General features: G+C 36.5%; 1 protein-coding gene across 11 annotated transcripts in view; it reads right to left on the bottom strand.

Annotated features, from left to right (window-relative positions):
* Positions 1-23,549, bottom strand: part of ATE1 (arginyltransferase 1) — a 91,612-nt gene that overhangs the window by 14,564 nt on the left and 53,499 nt on the right. For 7 of the 11 annotated variants that reach the window (XM_068951550.1, XM_068951553.1, XM_068951554.1 and 4 more), the window contains one exon: positions 8,535-8,655. In XM_068951550.1, coding sequence (XP_068807651.1) covers positions 8,535-8,655 — 121 coding nt within the window. Of the gene's footprint in view, positions 1-1,392; positions 1,869-8,534; positions 8,656-23,549 lie in introns of those variants that run through there. The other 4 variants (XM_068951560.1, XM_068951559.1, XM_068951555.1 and 1 more) reach the window with 3 other exon arrangements.

Genomic DNA, 23,549 nt, shown 5'->3' with positions numbered 1-23,549 from the left:
TGTTTTTGATGTGTAAATGTCCGAAAGCATCCTCAAAGCTACGGTGCCAGTTGTTTAGCAGTTACCCTTAAATTAAACACACAAAAATACAAAAAAACGGCACCCCTGAAATAACTTTAGGTAAAATACAATATTTAGTAGTATATAATGATAAAAAAATATTTCTAAGTATAACTAGTACAAAATGCAGAAGAATTATCCACATAAGGTTATGTAAAATGGTCAGAAATACTGAAATTTAGTGCACATACATACACAATAAACAAAAAGTGTGTAAAATGAATGAGGATAAAGAAATAGTATAAAATAAAATTTTTAAAACTGGACTTAAGTTATGTTGATATCTAGATTCATCCCTAATTAAATCATTTCTTATCGGAACAAATTTTCAAGAGAAATATATATGCATTAAAAAGGAAAGAAATATATAAATATAATGCATACATATAAATGAGTGGGGGTGTGTGTTTTTTTATATATATATATATATATATATATATATATATATGTATGACTACATCTGTCACTTGTGCAGCTTGTAATACAGACCTTCACAATTTAAATTGTGACAAACGTTTCAATTCAACTTTAGCATATAAAGTTACAACAGCTTTTCAGATTTACTTTTTATATGGATTAAGTTTTGTGATGTATCTATACATTGTATGTTTGAAAGTCTTTCACCTGATCTATGCCATTTGAACAGCTCAGTAAAATTAAAGATGTTATTAACATTATTTTTATTACAGAAGCACTGCAGTGTTTGAGCATATTCTTGCACAATAGAGCAAAACGCCATGCCAGTCTTTTCAATTTAATCGAAATGCTACCTTTGTTTTCCCCTTAACATACTAAAAACAGAGCTCAACTTGATGGGAAATAATCAGAATGTATATTTCTAAATTCAGTGCGATCCTTGATCATGAAAGGTAGATAAACAGTGAAGATACTGCTAGTAAGGTGTAGTCAAGCACATTTTTCAAGTGTTTCTAAACTTACTAGAAATAGATACAAATTGCCAGCAAATTTCTCCCTAAACCAAAGCCTTGACCTTACAAACGTTAGTGTGCACAATACTACCCTTGCAAATGCTAATATATACTGCCTGCCTTTTGCATCTATCGTTCTGACTAGATTCAAAGATGCAAAACTAATTTATTATGTAGTTAGTGGCCTAAGCTATCAGAAGCGTCAAATTTTCAGCTGAAGTTCACTTTATAGATACAAATATGTGATTAGGACTTTTCCTTCAGGAGAGGAAAGAGGGAGAACAGTATCACGCTAATACAATCTACCTTTACACATAAGTTCAAATTAAATAGCCTCTGTGGTTAATTACAAATCAACAAAACACTTTTGTTTACAAATGCAATAAATGCAAAACAAATGTTTGAAATATGTCATTTTTATTAGGTAAAGAATAAGACCTAAGTTGTACATAAAATGAAATGTACTGAAAAACATATAGTACTAGAAAAAGGAGGTTATGGGAACAGTTGCTACGGATTGTTTTTCTAGTGAGAGCACTATGCACATGAACACATTTCTAAAATAAACAAGCTTATGTTTAACCGTGTCCAAGCCTGCAGTTTTCTGGGTGGTGGTTACTAGAGAACTAATAACTTTCAGTGTCTTGTAAAAAATACCAAGATGCACAATCTTACAGCAAATAAGTGGATGTAAAATTCTAAAATATTTGGAATACTGTTTGCATTTTACTATAGTTCATACAGCAGTATAATAGCACTGTAAAACTGTTAAATTTTTCATTTTGCATGTAGCAAAGGGAATGAACTTGGTAGTTTTGTAATATGTGAGAAAGATTCGTTTTGGAGGAAGGAAAGATAATTCTTCATCAGCTTACATTCCTAAAGGTTAAAAAAAAAAAACTGGTAAAAACCTGCAATAAAATAACTATTATAAAAGAGATTGCAAAACTTAAGTCATTTTCTTAGCTTCAGTAACAAAATCAATAATGATATGGTATTAATTTTTCTTCTTAACATTAGCACATCCAATGAAGGTTTTTACAGAGTGATTTTTGTGAGCCTGAAGTGAGACAGACCTCACAGCTACCTATCTTTCTTTTAATTGAAAACACAGCCAACCCAATCTTAAAATGATAAACAAACTTATCTATCTTCTTACTGAAATATTCAATGCCTGTTGAGAATAAGTCACCGATGCCAGGGTTCAGGGTAAAGCAGTGTCTTGTGAATCCTGTTTTCAGAAGGTTCTGTATAAAAAAACCTAGTCTACGATTAAAGAATACATGGCTTTTTTGTGAGTACAGGACAACTGTCATTCTGATAACCCCTGAGTTTTGCTAGTTTCACTTTGTAACTTCAATACTTATCTCCTATCACGGTTGCTGTGTGATTTCTTAAAAAAAAAAGAAAAAATACACACACACACACACACATATATATATATATATGTATATATGTGCACGTTAATTTCTCCAGTCTCAGACAGTCATTCTCCTGTGGCATGGTACAATACTAACACAGTCAAATCATACTTATAGCCTCTTTCCAGATCTGCAGCAAAGGACTCTGCCACTTCAGCAAAGCTTGGCTGTTGCCTCTCTCTGTTTTAATTTGATAGCAGCTATGAACATTCAAACATGCCTTTTAGTTTAGATTCAAAGATGAAGGAAGAAATGTTGCCCAAACTTTGCATCTCATTATGCTTCTGTCATTTATGACATTCTTTTCGTTTGTGTCATTTGGACAAGAGACAATGTTCTTGGGTAAACTCAAAACACTTCCTCTATTTCCACTATCCTAACTAACTCCCAAAACGACAGCATCTGTTAGACTCAACTTCACGTTAGCATATCACTACCAGAAAGCATTCCTGCTACCAAATAGCCAAGATTCAAGTTCTGACCTCTACACAGCTCTACAGAGCCCCAGGACTCTGGCACTGATTGCTAGACTAACACTCCTGGAAAAAAAAGTTCAAGCATAGTGCCCCCTTTTTAAAAAAAAAAACAAAAAAAAAACACCACAACAGGTATGACTTCTGCAAGGACATAAGCTGACTTACAGTCCTTTTTCAATTTTAACAACTGTCTTTTGTGTAGACATAGCCTTACTCGTTCTTAGGATTCCAGCACCTACCACCATTTTGGCTCAAACCAGCTGGAAATAGTCTAAAGCCTAAATTCTTCTAAGGACTTGAACTCTTCTGCTGGAAGGAGCAAACTCTTTATTGCTCTATGCAGATGGCAGATGCAAAGTGTGGCCTGGATTAAGAATGGCGAGTGGAGGGTGTTGCTCAGTTGTTAAGTTCTAGCAAACTTCTGCTGGCATGTGACCTTGGCTTCACAATCTCCTCAGGTTTTCACATTACACAGAAAGAACCTAGATGTATCTAAGAAACAGCCTCTCTTACTCATCTGCATAATCATCTGCCTGAATTTTCAGGTTTTAATCCTATTGATTAGGCACCTTTCCTCTGTTCATATCAAGGCTTTCCTCTCATTTTTCTACCAATCCAAAACTACTGCAAAACTTCCTTCCCAGTCTTCTCTATGCATCTACCAGCTACCCATGCTCTAATCACATCAGACAGTCCTCATTTTTAAAGCTCTCCACAGCCTGTTTTGATCTTATGTTCGTTTCAAGTATCTACCCTCAGCAACAAAGGATCAAATTCTACCTTTCATCGACTACAGGATCTGACATCAACGTACCTGTTTTCAAAGGAGGCGCTTTTGTGGGTCTCCATATGTACTTCATTTCTCCCACAGCTCCCCTGCTGGGAAAGTTCTCCATAAACTACAACAGTAACTAGTGTCCTTCGTAGATCCCTCCTTGAAACTCTCCTTCATTGTGATTTTTACAAAAAATTCATTTAGTTTAGTCTGTTCATGTGCTATGACTACAATTTACCACATCCACCAGAGGTGCTGTCTCTTTATGCTGCCCTTTTTGCATCTATCATGTTTTGTCTCAGACTATATTCTCTGGAGCAAAGAGGGCCTTCTCTCTGAGAATGCACAAAGTCAAGCATGGAGGAGACTACGCCTGTCTGTGTCACATGTTTGTCTCAACACTGCAGAAAGTATTTTAATTTTACTTAATGTATTCTGTTTGCATTTCAATTTCATTCTATAATTAGAAATACAGGACATTGAACAGATGTGTATTAGCTTTGCCAACTTATTAGCTTCAGCAAAGAAATGAATTAATAAAAAGACCACTGAAGTCCTTTTCAACCTGCATTCTCCAAAGCTTCTGCTCAAACCAGCAGACATAAGAAGGTGGGAAATATCCTACACGACTGAGATTGCAGCAGGCCGTATCTAGCATCTCAGATCAAGCAAAGCTTTTGACCTGGGTAAGAAAGCCTTAACAGCAGTGGCTGGTACATCTCACCTGGTGCATCTTATGTGATGCAGTCAGGAGGTTATGAAGGCTTTGAAGGCACCAGTTTAGATTGAGACTGCATCTGCCCTTGTCTGATGTTACTTCTTAAAGGTGCTGACAGTCCAGTGCTGACGGGAGGAAAGATTTGAAGTTTTCCACTAATTTAATTACAACCCCAAAAGCAGATTATCATAAAGATCTTACTTTACAAGGACATTTTTCACAGGCTTGTCTCACAAGCAACAAACAGAAATAAACGCTCAACAGACGTTAGAAAAAGACAAACCTGTGAGCTTGTCTCCGAAAAACGAAAAGTGACAGGACAAACGCATTGCCAGAATGCCAAGTAAATTATTTACAATCTTCTTGATACCCTGCTTGCTCCATGGGCATAATTGTTAGTGAAAGTACCAAAGTAAAACTCTGAAGACCAGTTTTGCTAGCAGGAAGTTGACGAGTGTGAAAGACAGATAACGCCCAAGAGTATTTTAGCAGCATGCTGTCATGTGACTGAATTTTAGTCATCAGTTTCAATACATATGCATGGTCACTGGCAAGTACTTACCTGCAGAACACTACTACTGTCATTATTTTTCTTAATAATCATACTCTCATCTGCACTCATGGCTTCATTTCATAATAGCTCACCTTTACAAAATGAAGGCTCACTGCCTGCGTATCGCTTTGAGAAAATGCAGTTTAGCACAGTCTCAGCTTTCTGAACTCATCATTATCCAAACCCTCTTTTAATTACTACCGTACTTCACTACCTGCTTATGTATTTGTAAGTGATTGGTCACCGCATAATAATAGATACAATAAAATCCTAATAATTATCTTTCCTTTATAAGATGATGCCAGATCTTTTGAGCTTTTCAAACTGAACAGACTACAATAAAAAAATCTACTCTTAGGCGTGATTTAAAAAAAGCAAGACTACTTGACAAACGTGACTTTTTATCTATGACTGAGGTTTGAGCATCCATTAGCCTAAAAAAAGTGTTAGGTAATTTTTATTTTTCCTCCCTAAAGTAACTGATGTTTTTCCATACATGCTAGGAACGATAAACGAAGAGGCAACTCGCGTAGTTTATTTAAATACCAAATTCGAGAGTTTGCTGCAACAAGACCTAACATTTTTTTTCTGTATGACTGGAGTGTTTCGAGGTTAATTAAGGTTGAACCCAATAACGTTGGCCAGAAGTAAAGAAACAAAGAGTTTGATCTACTTTAGCCATCAGGCACCCATCATTTGCCATTCTAAATAATCCAAACGGAATTTATCATAGTGCCTATCATTGCTTTTTTTTTTTTTTTTTTTTTTTTTTAAGTAATTAACTGTTGGACGCATTTTTAGACTTATCTCTGTGGTACAAAGAGTTAAAAGCTGTGTTTACGTTGTCTCTCCCCTCTTCTTGGTTCTCCAAACGCTAACAATAACATTAGACATCAGGGGAGAAGGAGACGGAAAATAATGCACATTAAAGCCTTTTGAACGTGCTCAAAGCCAGGACAAGCACATAATGCAAAACAGGCAGAATCCTCTGGAAATACCAATGAGTACTTTTTAACACTTTAGCACAAACTTTTGCTACTTGTTGTGAATTTCATTTTTTCAGAAAAGAAAAATAAATCTGATTATACGAGAGCGCTCGAGGAGGTAATGTGCATGAACGCTTAGAAATCTTTATTGCAGTGCAGTGACTTGGAAGCGTGCGTAGCCCTCTCTGCTGAAGTAGCATTCACCGCTACTGCAATTAGTAAATTTATTAGAAAACCTTTTTGCCTCTCCTTCACCCCTTTTTTTAAAGGGGGGAAAGGGGGCTAGAAAATTACCAAATATGATGAACTAGTTTGAGGAAATGTTTCAGAACTTTTCTGACTTTACAGAGAACATATATAAAGGACAACCACTTCCAACGCCTCTTTTAGTGCCCCAAGCCACAAAGCAAGTTGCACTCTTTCTTCCAGTTGTTTGTTGGATCTGGTTACTAGGCTCAGTTTCTAATCAGGAAGTCCCGCTCCTTATAAATTACGACCTCTTTAACTGACATAATTATAGGCAGTATTAGAGAAAGCTGATTCATGAAGAATACAGCATACTATCATTCCTATTGCTCGCTCTCTCTCTCAGTGTAACTTAATTAAACTCATATTACTGACTACTGCAGAAAGTAAAGAAATAAGAAGGAAACTGGTTTTATTGTTGAGAAACAGCTTCCTAACAGCTAGCAATTATTTAGACCTCAAAAGAATAAAAGCTCACAGCAGGTCTAGTTCATTTCAACATGTAACTATGTTTTAATTTCCTTAAACCACAGGACATAAGTCACATTTCCAGTAGTGTCGGGGAAGAGAGAGATTCTGCGCTGATAAAGATACAAAGTTTTATGTCCTACAGTTTCCAAATGCTTGATATCCCACAGGAATTTCACAGAGTTGAAAAGATGATGCCCTTTTGCTTGTATAGGGTTAACACCTTCAAAAGGCAGTAGTTTAGCTGGCATACTTCTTGGGCTTTTTTTTTTTTTTTTTCCTTAAAGAAATGTAGTATTTTTCTCTCTGAATGATAAGGACATCTTGAACAACACTGGCCTCTAGAACATTTTCCTTTTTCCTTCTACCTTTGTAATTTTTTTTTTTTTAATATACATTTCCTCTCACTGGTCTAGTGATGACTCCAGTTGATCAAGATGCGCTGCCCATTTAAAACCCTTACAAATTGAGCTTTTCCCAGGGTGATAAATAGCCTCTTCAAAGAGCATCCAAGTATGTTCCCTAGTCTATTCCCCACTATATCTCATGGCTACCCATTAGATCTCTGAAGAATACTGTTTTTATAGAAGGCTTAGCATAATTCTTCTACTGAAAACATACAAATCAGTATCTATATCTAGAAGTGTATTTGACCTGACTATTACAGTATTTCAACACAGACTATTACCCTTTCAGCATATTTATATCGGGAAATATTATTTTAGTGTTACAGTTGAGCAATCAAGTCATAATATGCACAGTATGAAGAAAACCAAGGAACTGAAGTAGCATTTCCAGTTCACAATTGCACTTAAGTTGTCCTCCCTCTTTAAATTCCACTCATACATTTACATCCTACCCCTCCAACAGTCATCTAACCAGTGAAAGAAAGTGTTAAACTAAATTCACGGAAAATAAAGAGGAAACTGATTTCAAGACAACTCAATCTCACAGTAGGGTAAATCCGTATTTTTGATAGCTAGAAACAGATCATGGTGTTATGTGCTCTTGAGCATAACGGCTGACATCTCTGAATAAAATCACAACTTCACAGCTGTTATTCAGTAGGGAAAGAAAAAAAAATCAAGAGGGTAGTTAGCAATCTGTAATTAATAAAAACCTTAAGAAGATTTTTGCTTTCCATCCAAGCATCACACCAAGTAGTCTCTATTTGACAGACCTTCCTTGGAGCCTGGAATCAGTCCACAGAGGTGGCAACTATAGCAAGAATGTGTAATTTTTTCCATTTGATCACATGATTTTACAGTATTAACACTGTATTATATTCTGATCAGTAATAATTTAGACCATTCCGTGCTGGCAAATCATGAAGTAAATTCTTTATAGAATGTTAAAAAAACCTATGTCCAACCTAATTCAAGATGTTTAAGGTGACTGATTTTTTTTTTTGAACCATTTGTTATATTCTTCAAATTTTCAGGCATATTCTGAATCTAAATCTAGCAGTTTGTTTCTTAACATCTGATGTCTTTAAGCCTCAAGCTCTTTCGTTTTGCGATATTGCTCCTAATTTGCCTTCTTTATGCATTCATCAAACTAGAATCTAAGGGAGAAGTAACTATTTGATTGTTTTTATTCACGCAGAGAATAACATATATACTTATGTGAAAACACCAAGATGTGTTAACCCTGAACTACAGCTAATCTATAAAATGGAACGTATTTAAAATTCCTATTGCTTATTTTTTGGTTTAAAAAAAAAAAAAAACCAAGCAAACAAAACAGGACTGTATTTGCTAATGCTTGCTAGAGGTGTTCTGAATTTCAGACTTTTTTTTCTTATTAGGAAAGATCTCCATAACGTTTTAGTAGCAGATGATACCAATATATTGTGAAAACAAGACATACAATTTAGAGGCCCATGGTTACTTATAAACTTACCTGCTTTTACATCCTGGTTGAAACGACAGTATTTAGAACGCTCAAGTAGGGGCAGACACTGCTCAATAGGCATCCAGACGTACGTCTCAGGACACAGCAGGTCGGAGGGCCTATACTGACCCTAGAAAGGGAAAAAGGGGGGGGGGGAGGAAAAAAAAGAATACTCTTATCAGTTGCACAAGAACACCGTGGTTACAAGTGTCCAGATTTTCCTATAGACAAGGAATGGTTTTAATCAAGTCTAAACAAAATGTGTCAAAAACTGCTTCACTGTAAACACAGGATTTGTCCTTTAGTAGTTTCTGCATCACTTCAAGGATATAAACTTAACCTTGACTTGAAAACACATGTACAATCAACATAACACGTTTTATAGTGTCCAAGATGAACTAGAGAAGTCCTGGCTTTGCTTTCTGAAATTCTACGCCTTAGTCACCCTCTAGAGTTCTGCTGAGTTGGTGCTGACACTAAAAAAACTCAGCACCTCAAAAAGCAGCTTGTCTCAAATGTTATTCATTCTAGCAAATAACGGAGACAAAAAATATCTAACAGGGAAAGAAACCACAACAAAAGGCAGGATACTATTTTTACTGCACTAGCGATAGAGCTTTTTGTTCCTTGCCCCTTAAATAGTAATATTTTCTTTTCAACTCATGGAGTTATGTTGGAGTAGCTTGCAATTTTGATCGGTGAATTTTTTTCTATTTATTAAAAAGATAACGTTTGCAGATATTCACAGAAACTCAATAGCAATATTTACTTTCCCATCAGAGAGAATCACTACCTCCGTGATAAAGACCTCCCCTAATCGGATCTTTGGTTGATTTAAAATGAGATTATTCATTGGCCTATAACTTCTGTCAGAAATACACCTTTGAGCCATTATTCATTTAATCCATACCCCCCTGAACCTCCATAGCCATACAGCATGGATGAAGCTGACTGATGCTTGGGAAGGAACTTACAGTTCCTGTGACTAAGGTATGGTGATAAAAATATCTTTTCACATTCACAAGCTCTGCTATTCTTCATTTACACACACAGCTTTGGGCAGCAACGTACACGATCTTGGAGGATCAGAAGAATAATTTTCTGAATGTTGAGAGATATTCCAAATCCCTTCTATTAACTTACTGTTCAGTTCTTGACAGTGTTTACAGAAAAAGATTTATTTATTCACTATGTATTTCCTACCACGTATAACAGGCTGACTCAGAAATCTCTATGCTATATCCAATAAAAAGTAAACCATAAACTACCCATATGAAAGACCAAACAAAAAACTTTCATGCAGTGGGTAAGATTTAGGTTTAATAATTGGGGGGGGGGGGGGGGGGGGGGGGGGGGGAAATAAGAGGACCTAACCATTTCATGACGAACCCGATCAGATGCCTGGTGTGTCTTTCCGCAACGCCTGCCTAGCCAGTCAGGCTCACAGTTTAGACGCTCCATTTCCCTTTTCCAGCATTGAACTATGACCAATTCTAATCCACAGGTAACACTTCTCTCTCCAGCCAACCAGCACTTTACTGGGTATCTTCTTAGAACATGGCTTAAACAATGAATGCCTATTGATAGATTACGATGACTATTTGCATTTATTTTTCACTTAGGAAGGCCTTCTGCAAACAGTCACTGCAAAGTGAAAGAATAGGCTCACTATATAACTCTGATATTCTCCTTTGAAAAACATTCAGAAACAACCTGTAACTACCGGGGTTTTTTAAATGCAAATTTCTATATTAAATTAAAACAATATTCTTCCAATTTCATGCGTAAGCTTAAACCTCAAGGCTTTAGAAAATTCTCTCAAGACAGAGAATGGAAATGGCTTTATTAAATAGACCCCTTTGAAACGTTATGCCTTCTAAACAGAAATAGTTGAAAGGTATGCAAATGTCATGCTTAAAGAACAATTTAAGTCAGCATTACTCAGATGAAACAATTTAACGGTTTAGGAAACAATATGCCTTTTCAGTCAGACAAAAGAAGTATTAAAACATAATTACTTGTGGATTCCATCTGTTTTTCACAACGGGTCAAGAAGGTAGAAACAGGCAAGTAAACATCTTTCAAAGCTGCTGCCTAGCTACAAAAAATATAAGGTGGCAGTTCAGTCTTTCCTAGTAACATGGTTATACTCATAACTAAAAGACTGTTCAGTCACCTACAGTTTTATTAGAAGATACTGCCCCTAGATCTTAAAACACATCAGATTAGTGAATCCTACACGTGAAAATCCTATCACTGTGCAGCCCTATTTTAAATTTCCCAATTACTTCTACAACGTTGTATTCTGTGACAAAATGTAACGTAAAAAATTCACAGCAGTCCACAGCATTCATAGGCCATAACAAAAATATGTATTCTTTAGTACAGAGCAAAGCGGTAATAGGAAAAAAATGACTATCCAATCCAGACAACAGCTGGCAGCAGATCCAGTGTCTGCTTTAGGGGTCAAAGGCTAGTTAGAGAAATACAGTCGTGAAAGCAAACTATAAAAATAACAGTAACTCTGGCCAATTCTTACAATTTCACCACAGACATCATTTTGCTATATTCACTATAAAGCACAATCTAGTATTGGGCTATCACAGATTTTGTATTTTTTCCAAGTCATAATAGGAAAACATTCTAGTGGTCCATAAGATTTCCGTGATATCATTTCAAAGCCAGTTCATTACATGTATTTGAAATTTCTGAAGTTGATCGAGATACTATTTTTATAATTCATTAAACCTTCTAATTCCAAACATTTTACAACTGAAGACCTAATTCAGCTTCACATTTACATTGCACAAGCTAACACACATCAATTAAGACAAAATACTTTTACTCAGAGAGCTACGTTCCCTCTTTGAAGTGGAATTTCCACGTATATCTAACAGCATGACAGTCAAAACACGTTTCCATGAATTGTGTAAACGTATACAGGCAACAGAATTTTTTAGTCTATGGTATGTTAAGAATCCTTATTCTTTTTCTGGAATAACCAGTTGAAGTTTTTGAGATCAAAAGAAATCTAAATATATTTCTACTACTGAAGGCAGATAGCTGCTTCATACAAATAGGAATTACATGATTCTATATTCTTCTTTGCCACATGAAAAATTTTATTCTCAAAATGAGACTCATTTAAAGCTCCCGGAACAGTCTCTACTATACTACACTGAAGTTCCATGTTTAGGTGAAAGAAAAGAGGAAATAGTTGTGGGCTGGTTTTCTTTAGATTTCTTCTTCCTCTGAGATTTAGAATCTTACTAATAAACTTCACTGCAGATGTGTGAACTGAGGTGATGACATATATGAAAGAGGTATCACGGAGCTGTAATATAAAACATTAGAAGCAAAAATTAAACAAGCCATTGATGCTCTTCAATAGCCTCACTTTATTTTTAAAGGCATTCCCAAATATACTAGAGGTAAGACTTTTTTCTCCCTTGGAAGGTATGCTATTTGCTCTACTGGCTAAACCCAAATCCCATGCATCATTCAGTGGAGGAAGCGGGAACAGACACACACATATTTGAGTTTCCCAATGAACAGTGTTGGTGCTGTATTTATAGTGATATAACTAAAAAGAGGGATCCAAAAGGGGATTTTTTTTTTTTTTTAAAAAGGATTTACTCCTAATTTTCTTTCTTGCTTAAAAACGCTAACAACTCAATATAAAAACAACCAACCATGAATACCTCTTTTTCTTCCTCATCCCTTACTCCTGGACTGGGAAAAAACTGTGCATCTCTCAGTCTAGCCAGATTATGCCTCACCTACAGAAGAACTTGTACTTTAAGAAATAGGAACACATTCAAATTTCATTCTTCTCTCCAAAATGATTATGTCATCTAAAATAATTGCCTCCAAGTGTACTATCCATATACTGCAAAGCAGTAATACTGAGAATAAACGGAATATAAATCCAAAAGAGAAAGGAGATCTCTGGAAAAAACTACTGCAGAGCTAGCCTCAGATATAATTATCACAGTAGGAGAAATTCAGGAGAATTCTATTTTTGAAAATTATTTCTCTTCGGCTTCAGATTAAATTAGAAGACATTTCAGAAATAATTCAGTCTATGGTAAAAACTACAGCTGAAAATACCTTGCTTTCCTTTATCTCGCAATATAAGAGTTCTTGCACAGTAGCACTGATTATAACTTGGGAATACTTAAGTATAAGACTTTCAACAAAAAGTATTATCTTGCAGATCAACTCTGAACTCGTCTTATGTTTCAGCTTCTTAAATCCAGTGCCACCTGCTGATGACACACGCTATGTCAATATACAACAACTGCACATATTTCTCTCAGTGTTTCTGCAACATACTTAGTGGAGAAATGCTCAGCAGGACATGCGATGTGCTATTTTGAAGTGTCTTTGGAAATTAAAAATACACCTACCTAAATTTCATCACTGTTGATCCTATCTGCCTAAAGTTTCAGGGACATCCAGAAATACCCTTCTTGAGACAGACGATCAACACGTTTTGAGCTGTTAAAACACGAGAACAGCCACTGCAGGTCACGCTGGATGTCTATGATACACCCAAATATCCTATCTCTGATAGAGGCCAATAGAAAATACTCAGTGAAGATATTAGAATGCTACAAGCATGTATTGTTACTCCAACCATACTCTGTATTTCAACTTGTCTGAGGGTCAAGAGATACTTCCACAATCATGAAATGCATTATTATTGAAGTTGTTTTCTCAGCCATTTCATAATCCCAAATTAATTTTTCTTCCAAGAATTTGTCAAGTCACTTTTTAAACACATGAAAACTTAAAGTATTCATGAATTTATAAGGCAAGGAGTTCTGGAGTTTAATGACCTGGGTCAAAAGTGACTGTTTTTCTTTACTTCAGACCCGTAACCTGTATTTCCATTTGCTGCTCTTTTATTTCTTTCGCTAGGGAAATGCAGTGAACAGTCATTCCCACATCACCTTCTCCATGCCACTTGTGATTTTACAGACCTTTTTCGTACCTCCCTCAGCCTAAGGGGACCTACATTCTTTACTTGTCCTCCTTTGGAAATCATTTTATCATCATCATTTAATCACTTTTTATCATCCTAGTCATCCTGCCCTTTTTCCAACTTTATCTCCTTTGAAACAGCAGGAATGGCCAAAGGGGGGGGAAAACATTAAAACTGTACTGTTTAAGATGCAAAAGAGCACACAAGATTCATGTAGTGGCATAATGATGCTTTTTTACTCACTATTCTTTCCTCAGTAATCCTCAATGTTCGATCGTTTTGACCACTACTTAGAACTGAGCTGACACTTTCAAGGAAGTATCTAAAGTAACGCTAAAATATCATTCCTGAAGGGCAATATTACACTTGGAAACAATTGTTTATAGGTAAACTAAAGGTGCATCAATTTAGATTTCTCTGTGCCGATTAGTAAGATGAGAGCCTTCTCCAGCACTCTGGATGACAAACTTTTTATGGTTCGTCTCAAAATTCTAGTAGTAAAACTAGCGCTTCACACTTTCTAAAAGCCTGCATACACTAGAGGTATCTCTAATTAAAAATAAAAACAAAAGAAAAAATTTTGATTATCAAAATTTTATCAAAATATCAAAATTTTGATAAGTATCTCCAAATAATCTATCAACTAGCTTGCTTTAAAAGCAACACTGCGAATCGACACAGCTAAGAAAAACCTGAATGCGTGGTTTCTTCTACTAAGTCACCTCATTGCAATACAAAGACGGCTTTAATAAAAAAATCTCTTAAGATTTTCATTTTCACTAACGTTCGGGGCATTTTTCCTCTGACATAATGCAAATAGGAAAAAAACATTTAAGGTGCTTTCACTCATACTGTTAAACGTGCCTCATTTTAATTGGAAACTTTCAGAAATAAGTTTTACAGCGAGGTTGCTGAGCCTAAATTACTACTTCACACTATGATATTTTTTCTTTTACAATTTCCAAATCAAAATCAATCAGAACTTCTCTGAACTTTTGTCCCAAAGCAAGGGCAAGGGTTTACTGAGAACTTAGTCTGGAAACTACTTTTTAAATATTTTGTAAAATCTGAGGGATTTGGTAAGCATTTGAGATGAAAAACATCAGCAAAGTTTGTTTTTGTAATCTAAGTAAAATCTGAAACGTAGAAGTACCAAGAAAGAGAATAGTCTCAAAAACAAAGAAGGTCAAGTACCAGTAGCACTGAACAAACAAAAAAGGAAGGTTAAACACACATTTAATTCTTTTATCAGGTACAGGGTACATCTGCATTCTATTTTTCACAATAAACCCTTTTAATAAAAGTGAATTAAGATTTCCTTCATCTCAGTTTCCAGCCAGCTGCTTAAAGAGAAGCTCTCGGACAACGTAAACAAAATAACCCCCAAAATCATCAACAGCAATCCACTAGAGTTGGGCAGCAGAACATGAGAAAGAGTGTGTCAGACTAAAGGTTTATTAAATTCAGTCTTTTCATTGAAAGACAACACCAGTGGAATCCCATCAGCAAAGTACTACAGCAGACCCTTGCTCCCTGATTTCATTACATAAACAGAAATAGACTTTCTCGATCCCCAGGAGAGTCCTTTGCAAGTAACTCTAACTGCTCTGTTTTCACAAACTGTGTTTGGACTATGCCACCCCGAGCCAGCGAGGTGAGCCAGAACCAGCAGAGACCAAGAGCTGAACATCTGAATGCAGTTGGGCTTCCAAGGGTCGGCCGCCGCTCACGTGCGCTCCATGTGTGTATAGGCAGGCCTGAAAGACTTATAAAAATATATATAAAAAACTATACAGATGCGCTGCCACCTCATACACAAAATTGTTTTTAACCTTTTTAAATAAACAAAGTGAGTAGACACAGAACAAATAATTAATTTTTTTTTTTTTTTTAAATCAACGGAGACTGCTGGACACCAGTTTTATCAACAAAAGTATTCATCTGAAAGAAAGGGTATACTAAAAAGGAGCTAAATCAGTAAACGCAGCTTATGGATAGTCCAATGAATAGGTAACAACAATCTGGATTTCACTGTGGAATTCACACTGTTGCACAAGGAAACAGACTGCCTGACACGCCAATAATGGTACAACATGAGCCGATTTCTTCCAAATGGCAAAATTACAAATTTGTAGTCCAAACATTTTAGGACACAAGTGCTACGTTCTTGAGAGCTTAGCTACCACTTGTTTATTAAAGAATACTGCAAAGGGATTAGAGAAATGCAGCTGTGCCTAATGCATTGTAATCCTCAAAGGATTTTATTCATAATAACCAAAATTCATTTTGTACTTCATAAAACTCAAACTATTATGAGAGGTAAATGAAGTGCAAGGGAAACATTCCTTCCTAGTCAAAAAGATGTGCTGATTTTCATTCTTTTAGTTATAATTTTTAGGCATAAAATCTATGAAATGGAAAATGTATAGGCCAGCCAGAGAGGTGTAACACAGTTCCTACTGCATCTCATATGTAGAAACTGACAGATGAAATGTTCACCTCCCCCTGGATTGTTCAGTTTCCTGTGTATAAATGAAAAGTATACATCATTTAAAGTTGTATTTCAGATAGAAGTGTAGAAGTTTGTAATCATTCCGTGTCTCTGCACACAAGACTATTGCAGTTTTGTATTGTTATTGACTGGCTGAACTATAAAAATATTGTGAGTAATTTAAATTAGTCATAAGTCATACCAACAATTACTTAGACCAGTTATTTTATGACATTACTTTGTTGCTATTTTGTTTGCATGTACCCCAGTCTTTAAAATGAATAACCAAAGCAATGGTATCATTTGTCAACCTTCGGCTACCTTCTCTTCATTTCCAAATTCCATGTAAAGTATTAAATAAAATAATTAATCATAAACTGGTTGATTCCACAGGGAAATTAGTTATGGCCTTTGTTTCTTATATTTCCTACAAAGAGTAAGAAATAAAGGGTTTCCTACAACGAGTTGACTATATATCGAGATTTAGCTTTTCTTCATTCAAAATAAAATTTTTTAGTGTTTCAAAAGGTTTTGATAACGTCCCTCAATAAATAAAACATCTCAGTAGGGTAAAATGTAAAACGTCTACGATAACGGTAAAAGCCATTTTTGTTTTAGGCAAAAAGGAAGAGAGCTCAGGCTTGTGATAAATTAGCCACAACTATCAAGCTATTGTTTGGCAACTGTCTGCAGCCTCTTAATCCACCACAAAAATGGTATCAAATTAAATTTATCTTCAATTTCACTCAGATTTAAGGTAAATCTCATCATTTTATTTGCCTAAGCTACTGGCCTGCACCGAGCACTGGCAAAGCAATATCTTCCCCTGCCCACTACCTAAAAATATTTGAGTGGGTATTATGCCTTTTGTTTTCTCAATGTATGCTTTTTCTAGCGATATCCTGAATTGCCGGGATCCTCCCATCTTCATAACTCAGTGTACGGTCTAAGTAGCTGCTTTTACCTTGTCCTCTCTCATATATTCTGAAATATTAAACACTTCCTAGTTTGTTTTTGATATTGGAAAATGGCCCAAGAGGTGTCTGAAAAGGTTCATTGACTGCTACAGGAAGAATTCCTTTCCATTGAGGAAAAAGGCGAAAGCTTGTAAAGGAAATGCAAACTCCCCCCACTTTTAGCCTCTGTCCTGCTCTTCTTCCATTTCCACGCTAATACTGTCCTTCCCTCCAGTCACCGAATAAGACAGGCTAAGGGAGGTTGTTGATGCTTACGTGACACGGCCCAAGCTGCGAACCGCTGCACATAACATACACAACATGCGACGACAACGTCAGAAAGATTCAAGTAGCCAACAGAAGTGCCTACAAGATTCAGCAATAAGGTAGATTTAAATATTTAGAGGAATTAACAGTTTTTAGGTATTCTGGATGTTGGACTATTCAAAGGCATTTTCAATAGAGATATTTTTATCTGTAAGCAGATATTTGTATCTCTGAAACGGTGCAACTACATATGTAAATAGCAAATTGTTGAGGGAAACAAACGCAGGTCAGTGGAACTAGCATTTCTGAACATCTCTCTCCTCAGGAGGTCAGGTCCTCAATATCCCAACTTCCAAGTGTGAAAATCAGATTTAGACTTCCCGAGTTGATATTGGAAGGGGAAATAACGAAGGCACGCAGACGAGAAAGACATTAACCTACATTCTAGACATTAACCTACAATTCAACAGAACTACCATTAATTTTAACATGGAAGAACAACTCACGAGCATGGCTTATACGAAGAAACAGAAGCAAGTAGTGCGTAAGCACTATCCTGTATTAACACCCAGCTAGTTTGTTTCTTATAAATACAAAGACTTTCCTTTCAAATGAAAGCTTGTCAAGCTTCAGCATCAATAAAACAGGGTTTTCTTCTATTCAGAGCTGGTCTTCCCTTAAATATATTTTCTTTGCCTGCTGAATCAATTACCTTACTATAACTCATAACCCCGTAAGAATGCCCTGCCTTGTTTTTTTTTGAAGAGACAGTAACGATTTTGGGTGTGGGGAGAAGGTTGTCAGCCTCGCACTGTTCATGCTCTTTGCATTTTGAGATTTACCCAACCCAATGGGTGTGTACAACAACATTCCTGAGCCTGGACACAAGCAGGCGAACACCTCTGCCTAGTCCCACCCGATACTTGCGCTAACTCAGGTTTTCCTGATTACGAAAGAAAGGGATAGATGTGGATGCACATAATAGGAAGAGAAGGGATACAGACTGCAGTTTAGTTAGGAACCACACCTCAAGATTTAGCGAGATGACTGAAAATTAAGTTGTCAATTGTGCAAGAGAATCCACGAGCCCAGATCTTCAAATTCGCAGAGGAATCAATGTGGCTTTAACTCCTCAGGTTTAACCTCGTAGACACTTCAGAAAAAAGAAAAATAATGAGCTCGGTCATTAATATATGCATACAAATTCAGCATTTGCTCCCCTTGACTTCAGTACGCTTAATGGAAACAATGAATGATACTAAGCTGAATTTGTGTGCGCGTTTCTACAAGTTACCACCTGAAAAATGACCATAACCTTTCCCACTTTGTGAGAGCAGAGAGATGGGGAAAACCATTCTAAACTCAAATGTTAATTCCACCTTTTACGGATTTCTCTCTAACTATACTCTTCAGCCACTTTCGACTCCCGAAATTTCCACTGTTTCTTCAACACAGCATGTATTTAGTCAGTTACTAGCTTGTACAACAGAAATATTCAGAAACCCTGTTTTATGATTTTTCTGGTAAGTTTAATTCGGGCAATTCAACAGCACCCTTTCATTTTGCAGATGTCATTTGATAACTCTTTAAATCGTAGTACAAAAATGTGAAGTACTTTATACAGCTACTCAGAGCAATGTATATAGTGTTTCACACTCTACAAAGACAATACTATACAAGATTATTAAATATCCCCTTTAAGACCAATAAATAACATTATTTAGTCTACAACACCTATTACACCCTAGTTCCAGACTTCTGATGACAGAAACAGCAAGTTTATGGATTCTGAATTGACTTAAGCTGGCTGAGTGTTTATCCAGAGCTGAAATAATAATATCCAAATGACAGACAGGTATGAAGATAACTCTTCAAACTGAGAAACAAAGATCACTATTAGAAGGACGCAGCCACTCAAAAGAGCTTACATAAAATCAGGATAACTTTTTAAGCGTCTTTCCTAAAGAATTTTTATGTCATCAAACTATTGGTGCATCTAAATTGCCTTTCTGCGTTTCCCAAGGTTTTTTGGCATTTTTTGAATTGATTTTGGGGGTGGGGGGTTGTTTTTTGTTTGCTTACTAGGTGTTTGCACAGAAAAGGCTGTGTCTGTCTATCTGTGCTACACGGCATGTTATTAAAATAGACTACCGAAACTAAGTTTAACTTTCAGTGTTATACATGAACTTTGTATCTGGCATACATAAAAGACGAGACCAGGGATACGGGATGGTATTTACTGGAATAACATCCTGTAAATTCCTGACTGGAACTGTACAGACTGCCACCAGCAGCAAATATTGCGTACCTTCAAATATTGTCATTTTATCTCTCTCTTGTCTATTTATACTTGGGCAACGTCAGTGATACTGAACCAGCAGAATACTGACATCAATAACAGACTGAAATTTCAAAGAATATTTCTAATTTAAGGTGCATCTCTACACATTAACAGGTGGCGAGATTTACTGTGAACTCGAAACAGCCACACGTTCAAAAATCTTACAGAAAAAGAGGAAAATGATCCTGTGATATTAAATAAAACATGTAAACCCAGTTAATTTATTTACTGCAAATTTCTATTAAATAGCCAACTGGGAACAAGTTAATTAAAAACAGTAGCACGCAGACACCGCTGAAGCTGGAAGCCAGCACCCACCCTGCCCTTAGAGGGGCTACGCAAGGATTCAAGGTGGCGGTGGAGGGGGGGGAAGTAGCACACTGAGACAGTCTGAGCGGAAAAATAAGCAATAGGAAAGAATATGTAAGCTGTCTTTTTCCTTTAAAAAAAAAAACAGGTCTGGGGGAATAGAAATCATATTGTTACTGGTATGGAACATGTTCACTTTAAATCTTCTCCTGCAGAAATTCTTAAAGGGGCTCCAGCATCAAACTCAGGGAGATAGGGCCGCAGAACGGTGACAAAACGTTAAAGCTCAAGCAGGGGCCTCAAGAGGAATGCTTCAGTACAGACACACGCTACCAATGTTGACTTATGTCTATCTCAAAAGGAGTTTATTTTGGCAGCTGCAAGAAGTAAAAAAGGGAACATTTTGATCCTGTGCAACCCATATCTCTCTCTTCAAGAGCTGCCATAAGCTGACAATACGTTTACGTGTTCGTTAAATGGAACGTACGAAATAAAGTATTAAAGTTTATTTTCCTATATTTAACAAAAAGTGACATAATCACAGAAAAATATGCCAGTATATCGCACCCTTGCTCCATATACACGTATACAAATGCATGCAAAATTGTCCGATTGATATCAAATAGCTTTAAACATTCTTTAATATCTCATTAGCTGGTGTCATACCCGAAAGGAAAGCGTTCATCTAAGTAGCTTACAAACACACTCCACAGGAAAGCTAAATTAATGATCTGTCAAGGATGCTTCTACTATCTAGTGATCAAAGCACAAACACTACAGACAATGTTTATTCAATTCAAAAATAAAAATATCCAAACATAAAATTAAATTGATAATTTTTTTTAAGTATACTCTGACATACTTTCCCTGTGCAACTGTACAGAAAAGTGAAAATTAACATTTACCAGAACTAAACCACCACCACCAGAGTATTAATTGCTACACGAAAAAGAAAAAAAAAAAAGCCAAACAAAAGTCAGTGCGCATAACTTTTTTAAAACATTGACTGTTAACTACGATGCACAATGTAGTAAGACAATGCAAGTTAACTTTTGCATCTTTTGGGATGTTTAAGAACAGGGACAAACATGCAAACCTTACTCCCATGATTCATGTCAACTCAACTCCCTTTTTCTCTCATCTTTTAAAGAGACTTCTACAATTCTAAAGGACAAGAGCTACAAGAGCTGCATCTACAGTAAGATACAGTATTTTTTTCAAATATCTACGAATCTCCAAATTATTCTTTTTAGACATGCATAATAAACACAGCGTGATTTTAACTTAACTCAGCTGCAGTTTCTCTGCTTCTGGATAAAATTGTGTACTCTATGTGATAAGGTGCACAGAACCTACTATTTCTCCCTATGTCAGAAGGGTTATAAACACACAAAAGTTCATGCAATCTCCAAATCAAACTCACGTTATAGCTGGGGTGTTCTGTGGTTACCTCCAAAACCTTATACTGCCTTCCCAGTGCAGAAACCTTCAGCTCTTCCACTGACAATTATTTCCCAAGATCATCCCTCCTCCAGGTCTTTCCATCTCTTCCTAGTCCAAAAGCTCTCCACACTGTATTACCTCCATCTTCATTATCCTTGCACTAATCTAGCCTCATCACTTCCCCCGGCAGACTAAAGCCCTACAAGCACCTATCCTCATAACTTCCGAGCCTTCTCCACCTTTCCCCACCTCTTCCCAAACACTTTCCTCAAATCATTTCCCCACAAACCCCACCCTTTCTCCTCTCCCAGCTCCAACCCTCAGCATTTCACCTCACTCAACAACCCAGAGTCTCAAACCCCTCAGAGCACAGGCTAGGTTAAGCCTACGTCACCACCAAAAATTCTACCCTCCTTCCCCAAAGCCCTGCTTCTGCCTCTACTAGAACTTGCCAAAAATCTATCCAAACAGGATTCTGAGGGCAAGAGGAGAAGACATACCCCGGAAAGTCTGGACCAATAGCTGCCTTACAGTGAATATGCAAGGGCATACTTCACCTTCATGTCCAGCTACTGACTGCAGAATATTTGAAGACGTAATAAATATTAGACTAACTCATAGCCTTTCAAGTTGTTTATCATTTCCCTCAGTGAAATACCGATATTCATATGAGCTGAAATATATGCCTAATGAAGAACTCAGTTGGGAGATGCTGGCAGTAGATTAAGCTATGCTATGTACACGAAGACGGATTTTCAAAAGCTTTGGTGCTGCTTGTGCAACTAAGCCATGTTGAAAGACCATATCACTTTAAAAATTGCCACTCTAACTTTTTAAAATTTCTATTCACTTACATCTAGGAACAAATATAAATTCACAGCAAATTCTGTAGCAATAATTTTGCATGCAGATTTTGCATCTGCTAGCAATGGAAATGCACATGGGCACACCCGCGGATCTTTAAAATCAAGTTCACCACCATTCTCACAGGTGGTTAAAAAAGATTTGCTATTAAGCTTTAATCTCAATTATCACCATTAAAGGGTACATAAATGTCTACTTAGATGTTTAGGAAAACAGTTTCTTTAACATTAATATATCACAAAAGTCTTTGAGCTGAAACACAATACTTTTTATACAAGTTTTCCTTTAATACCAGATGTTTGGTAAGATGATTATAGAGAAAACAGTTAAGAGAAGAAAACAAGTTTGAAGGCAAATGGGCTGGCATCACTAACTATACCACCAATTACGTATGTCCTACCATACCAAAATCTGGTCATTCAAGGGTGCATTGAACATACATCCGAATATAGGATTAGGTGCATATTAGAAGTATAACTGCATAAGTACTTTATTATTAGAAGTATAACTGCATAAGTACTTTATTATTCTATCAGTTTATACTTCTTGTTTTTCAGAGTTAAAATAGTAGAAAGAGTAAAATTGCCAGGCAATCACCCTGCTTTATTTTAAAAATCAGTAAAACTCCACATTGTATTCAAGTGCACGTGTATCTTGGAACATGAAAGCACTTGCATGCACTTCCATGCATTTTTAGCATATTTCTAAATTACAGAGCAACACAACATAATAAATACTCAAATGCTTATTATCATATGCAAATTAAAAGTGATACAAGAGTTTAACCCACATTTGCACGTCTAAAGGAAAGCAGTCAAAAGTGGTTCAAACACACTTCTCTGCCTCCTATTCAGTCTTGGTGGCATCTAAAGCTATTTTAATTTAGAGCAGCTCGCAATGGGCCCTTTGAGGCTATTATGCTGATGTGGATTGGCAGCAGTACGGTGTATACTCCATCTTTGCCACCCCTCTGTCCCTTCAGGAAGTCTCCCTCCCTCCGGCCCTTTAGGGGGGCTCTCCTGTGGTGTTGCATTGTCCAAGCAACCCAATGCAGTCAGAAACCCGGCGCCAAGGATTTGGCCCTAAACCTAGAAAGAGTTCATAAATCTCAGGGAAGGAACAATGTTTGCAGCTTTAAGAGACTCTCAGGAGAAAGTTCACACTCGTCGTTTTTTGTTGCTCTAAAGACGTGGAATCACCACAGAGACAGGGTTTTAAAGGAAATGCATCCAAGAGAATTTAGCTTATAACATACTAATGATTTCAGATACTTCTGTGGCAGTTTTCAACTTTTCCAACTCAATGGTTATTGGCTTGAGAAATATCATCTTTCTCTTGGATCATCACATTAATTTCTTTCCACTTC

Source organism: Struthio camelus, chromosome 7 (genome assembly GCF_040807025.1).
Source record: "Struthio camelus isolate bStrCam1 chromosome 7, bStrCam1.hap1, whole genome shotgun sequence".
NCBI lineage: Eukaryota > Metazoa > Chordata > Aves > Struthioniformes > Struthionidae > Struthio > Struthio camelus.
The sequence above is the reverse complement of the archived record's forward strand: the minus strand, read 5'-3'. Positions and strand labels throughout refer to the sequence as shown.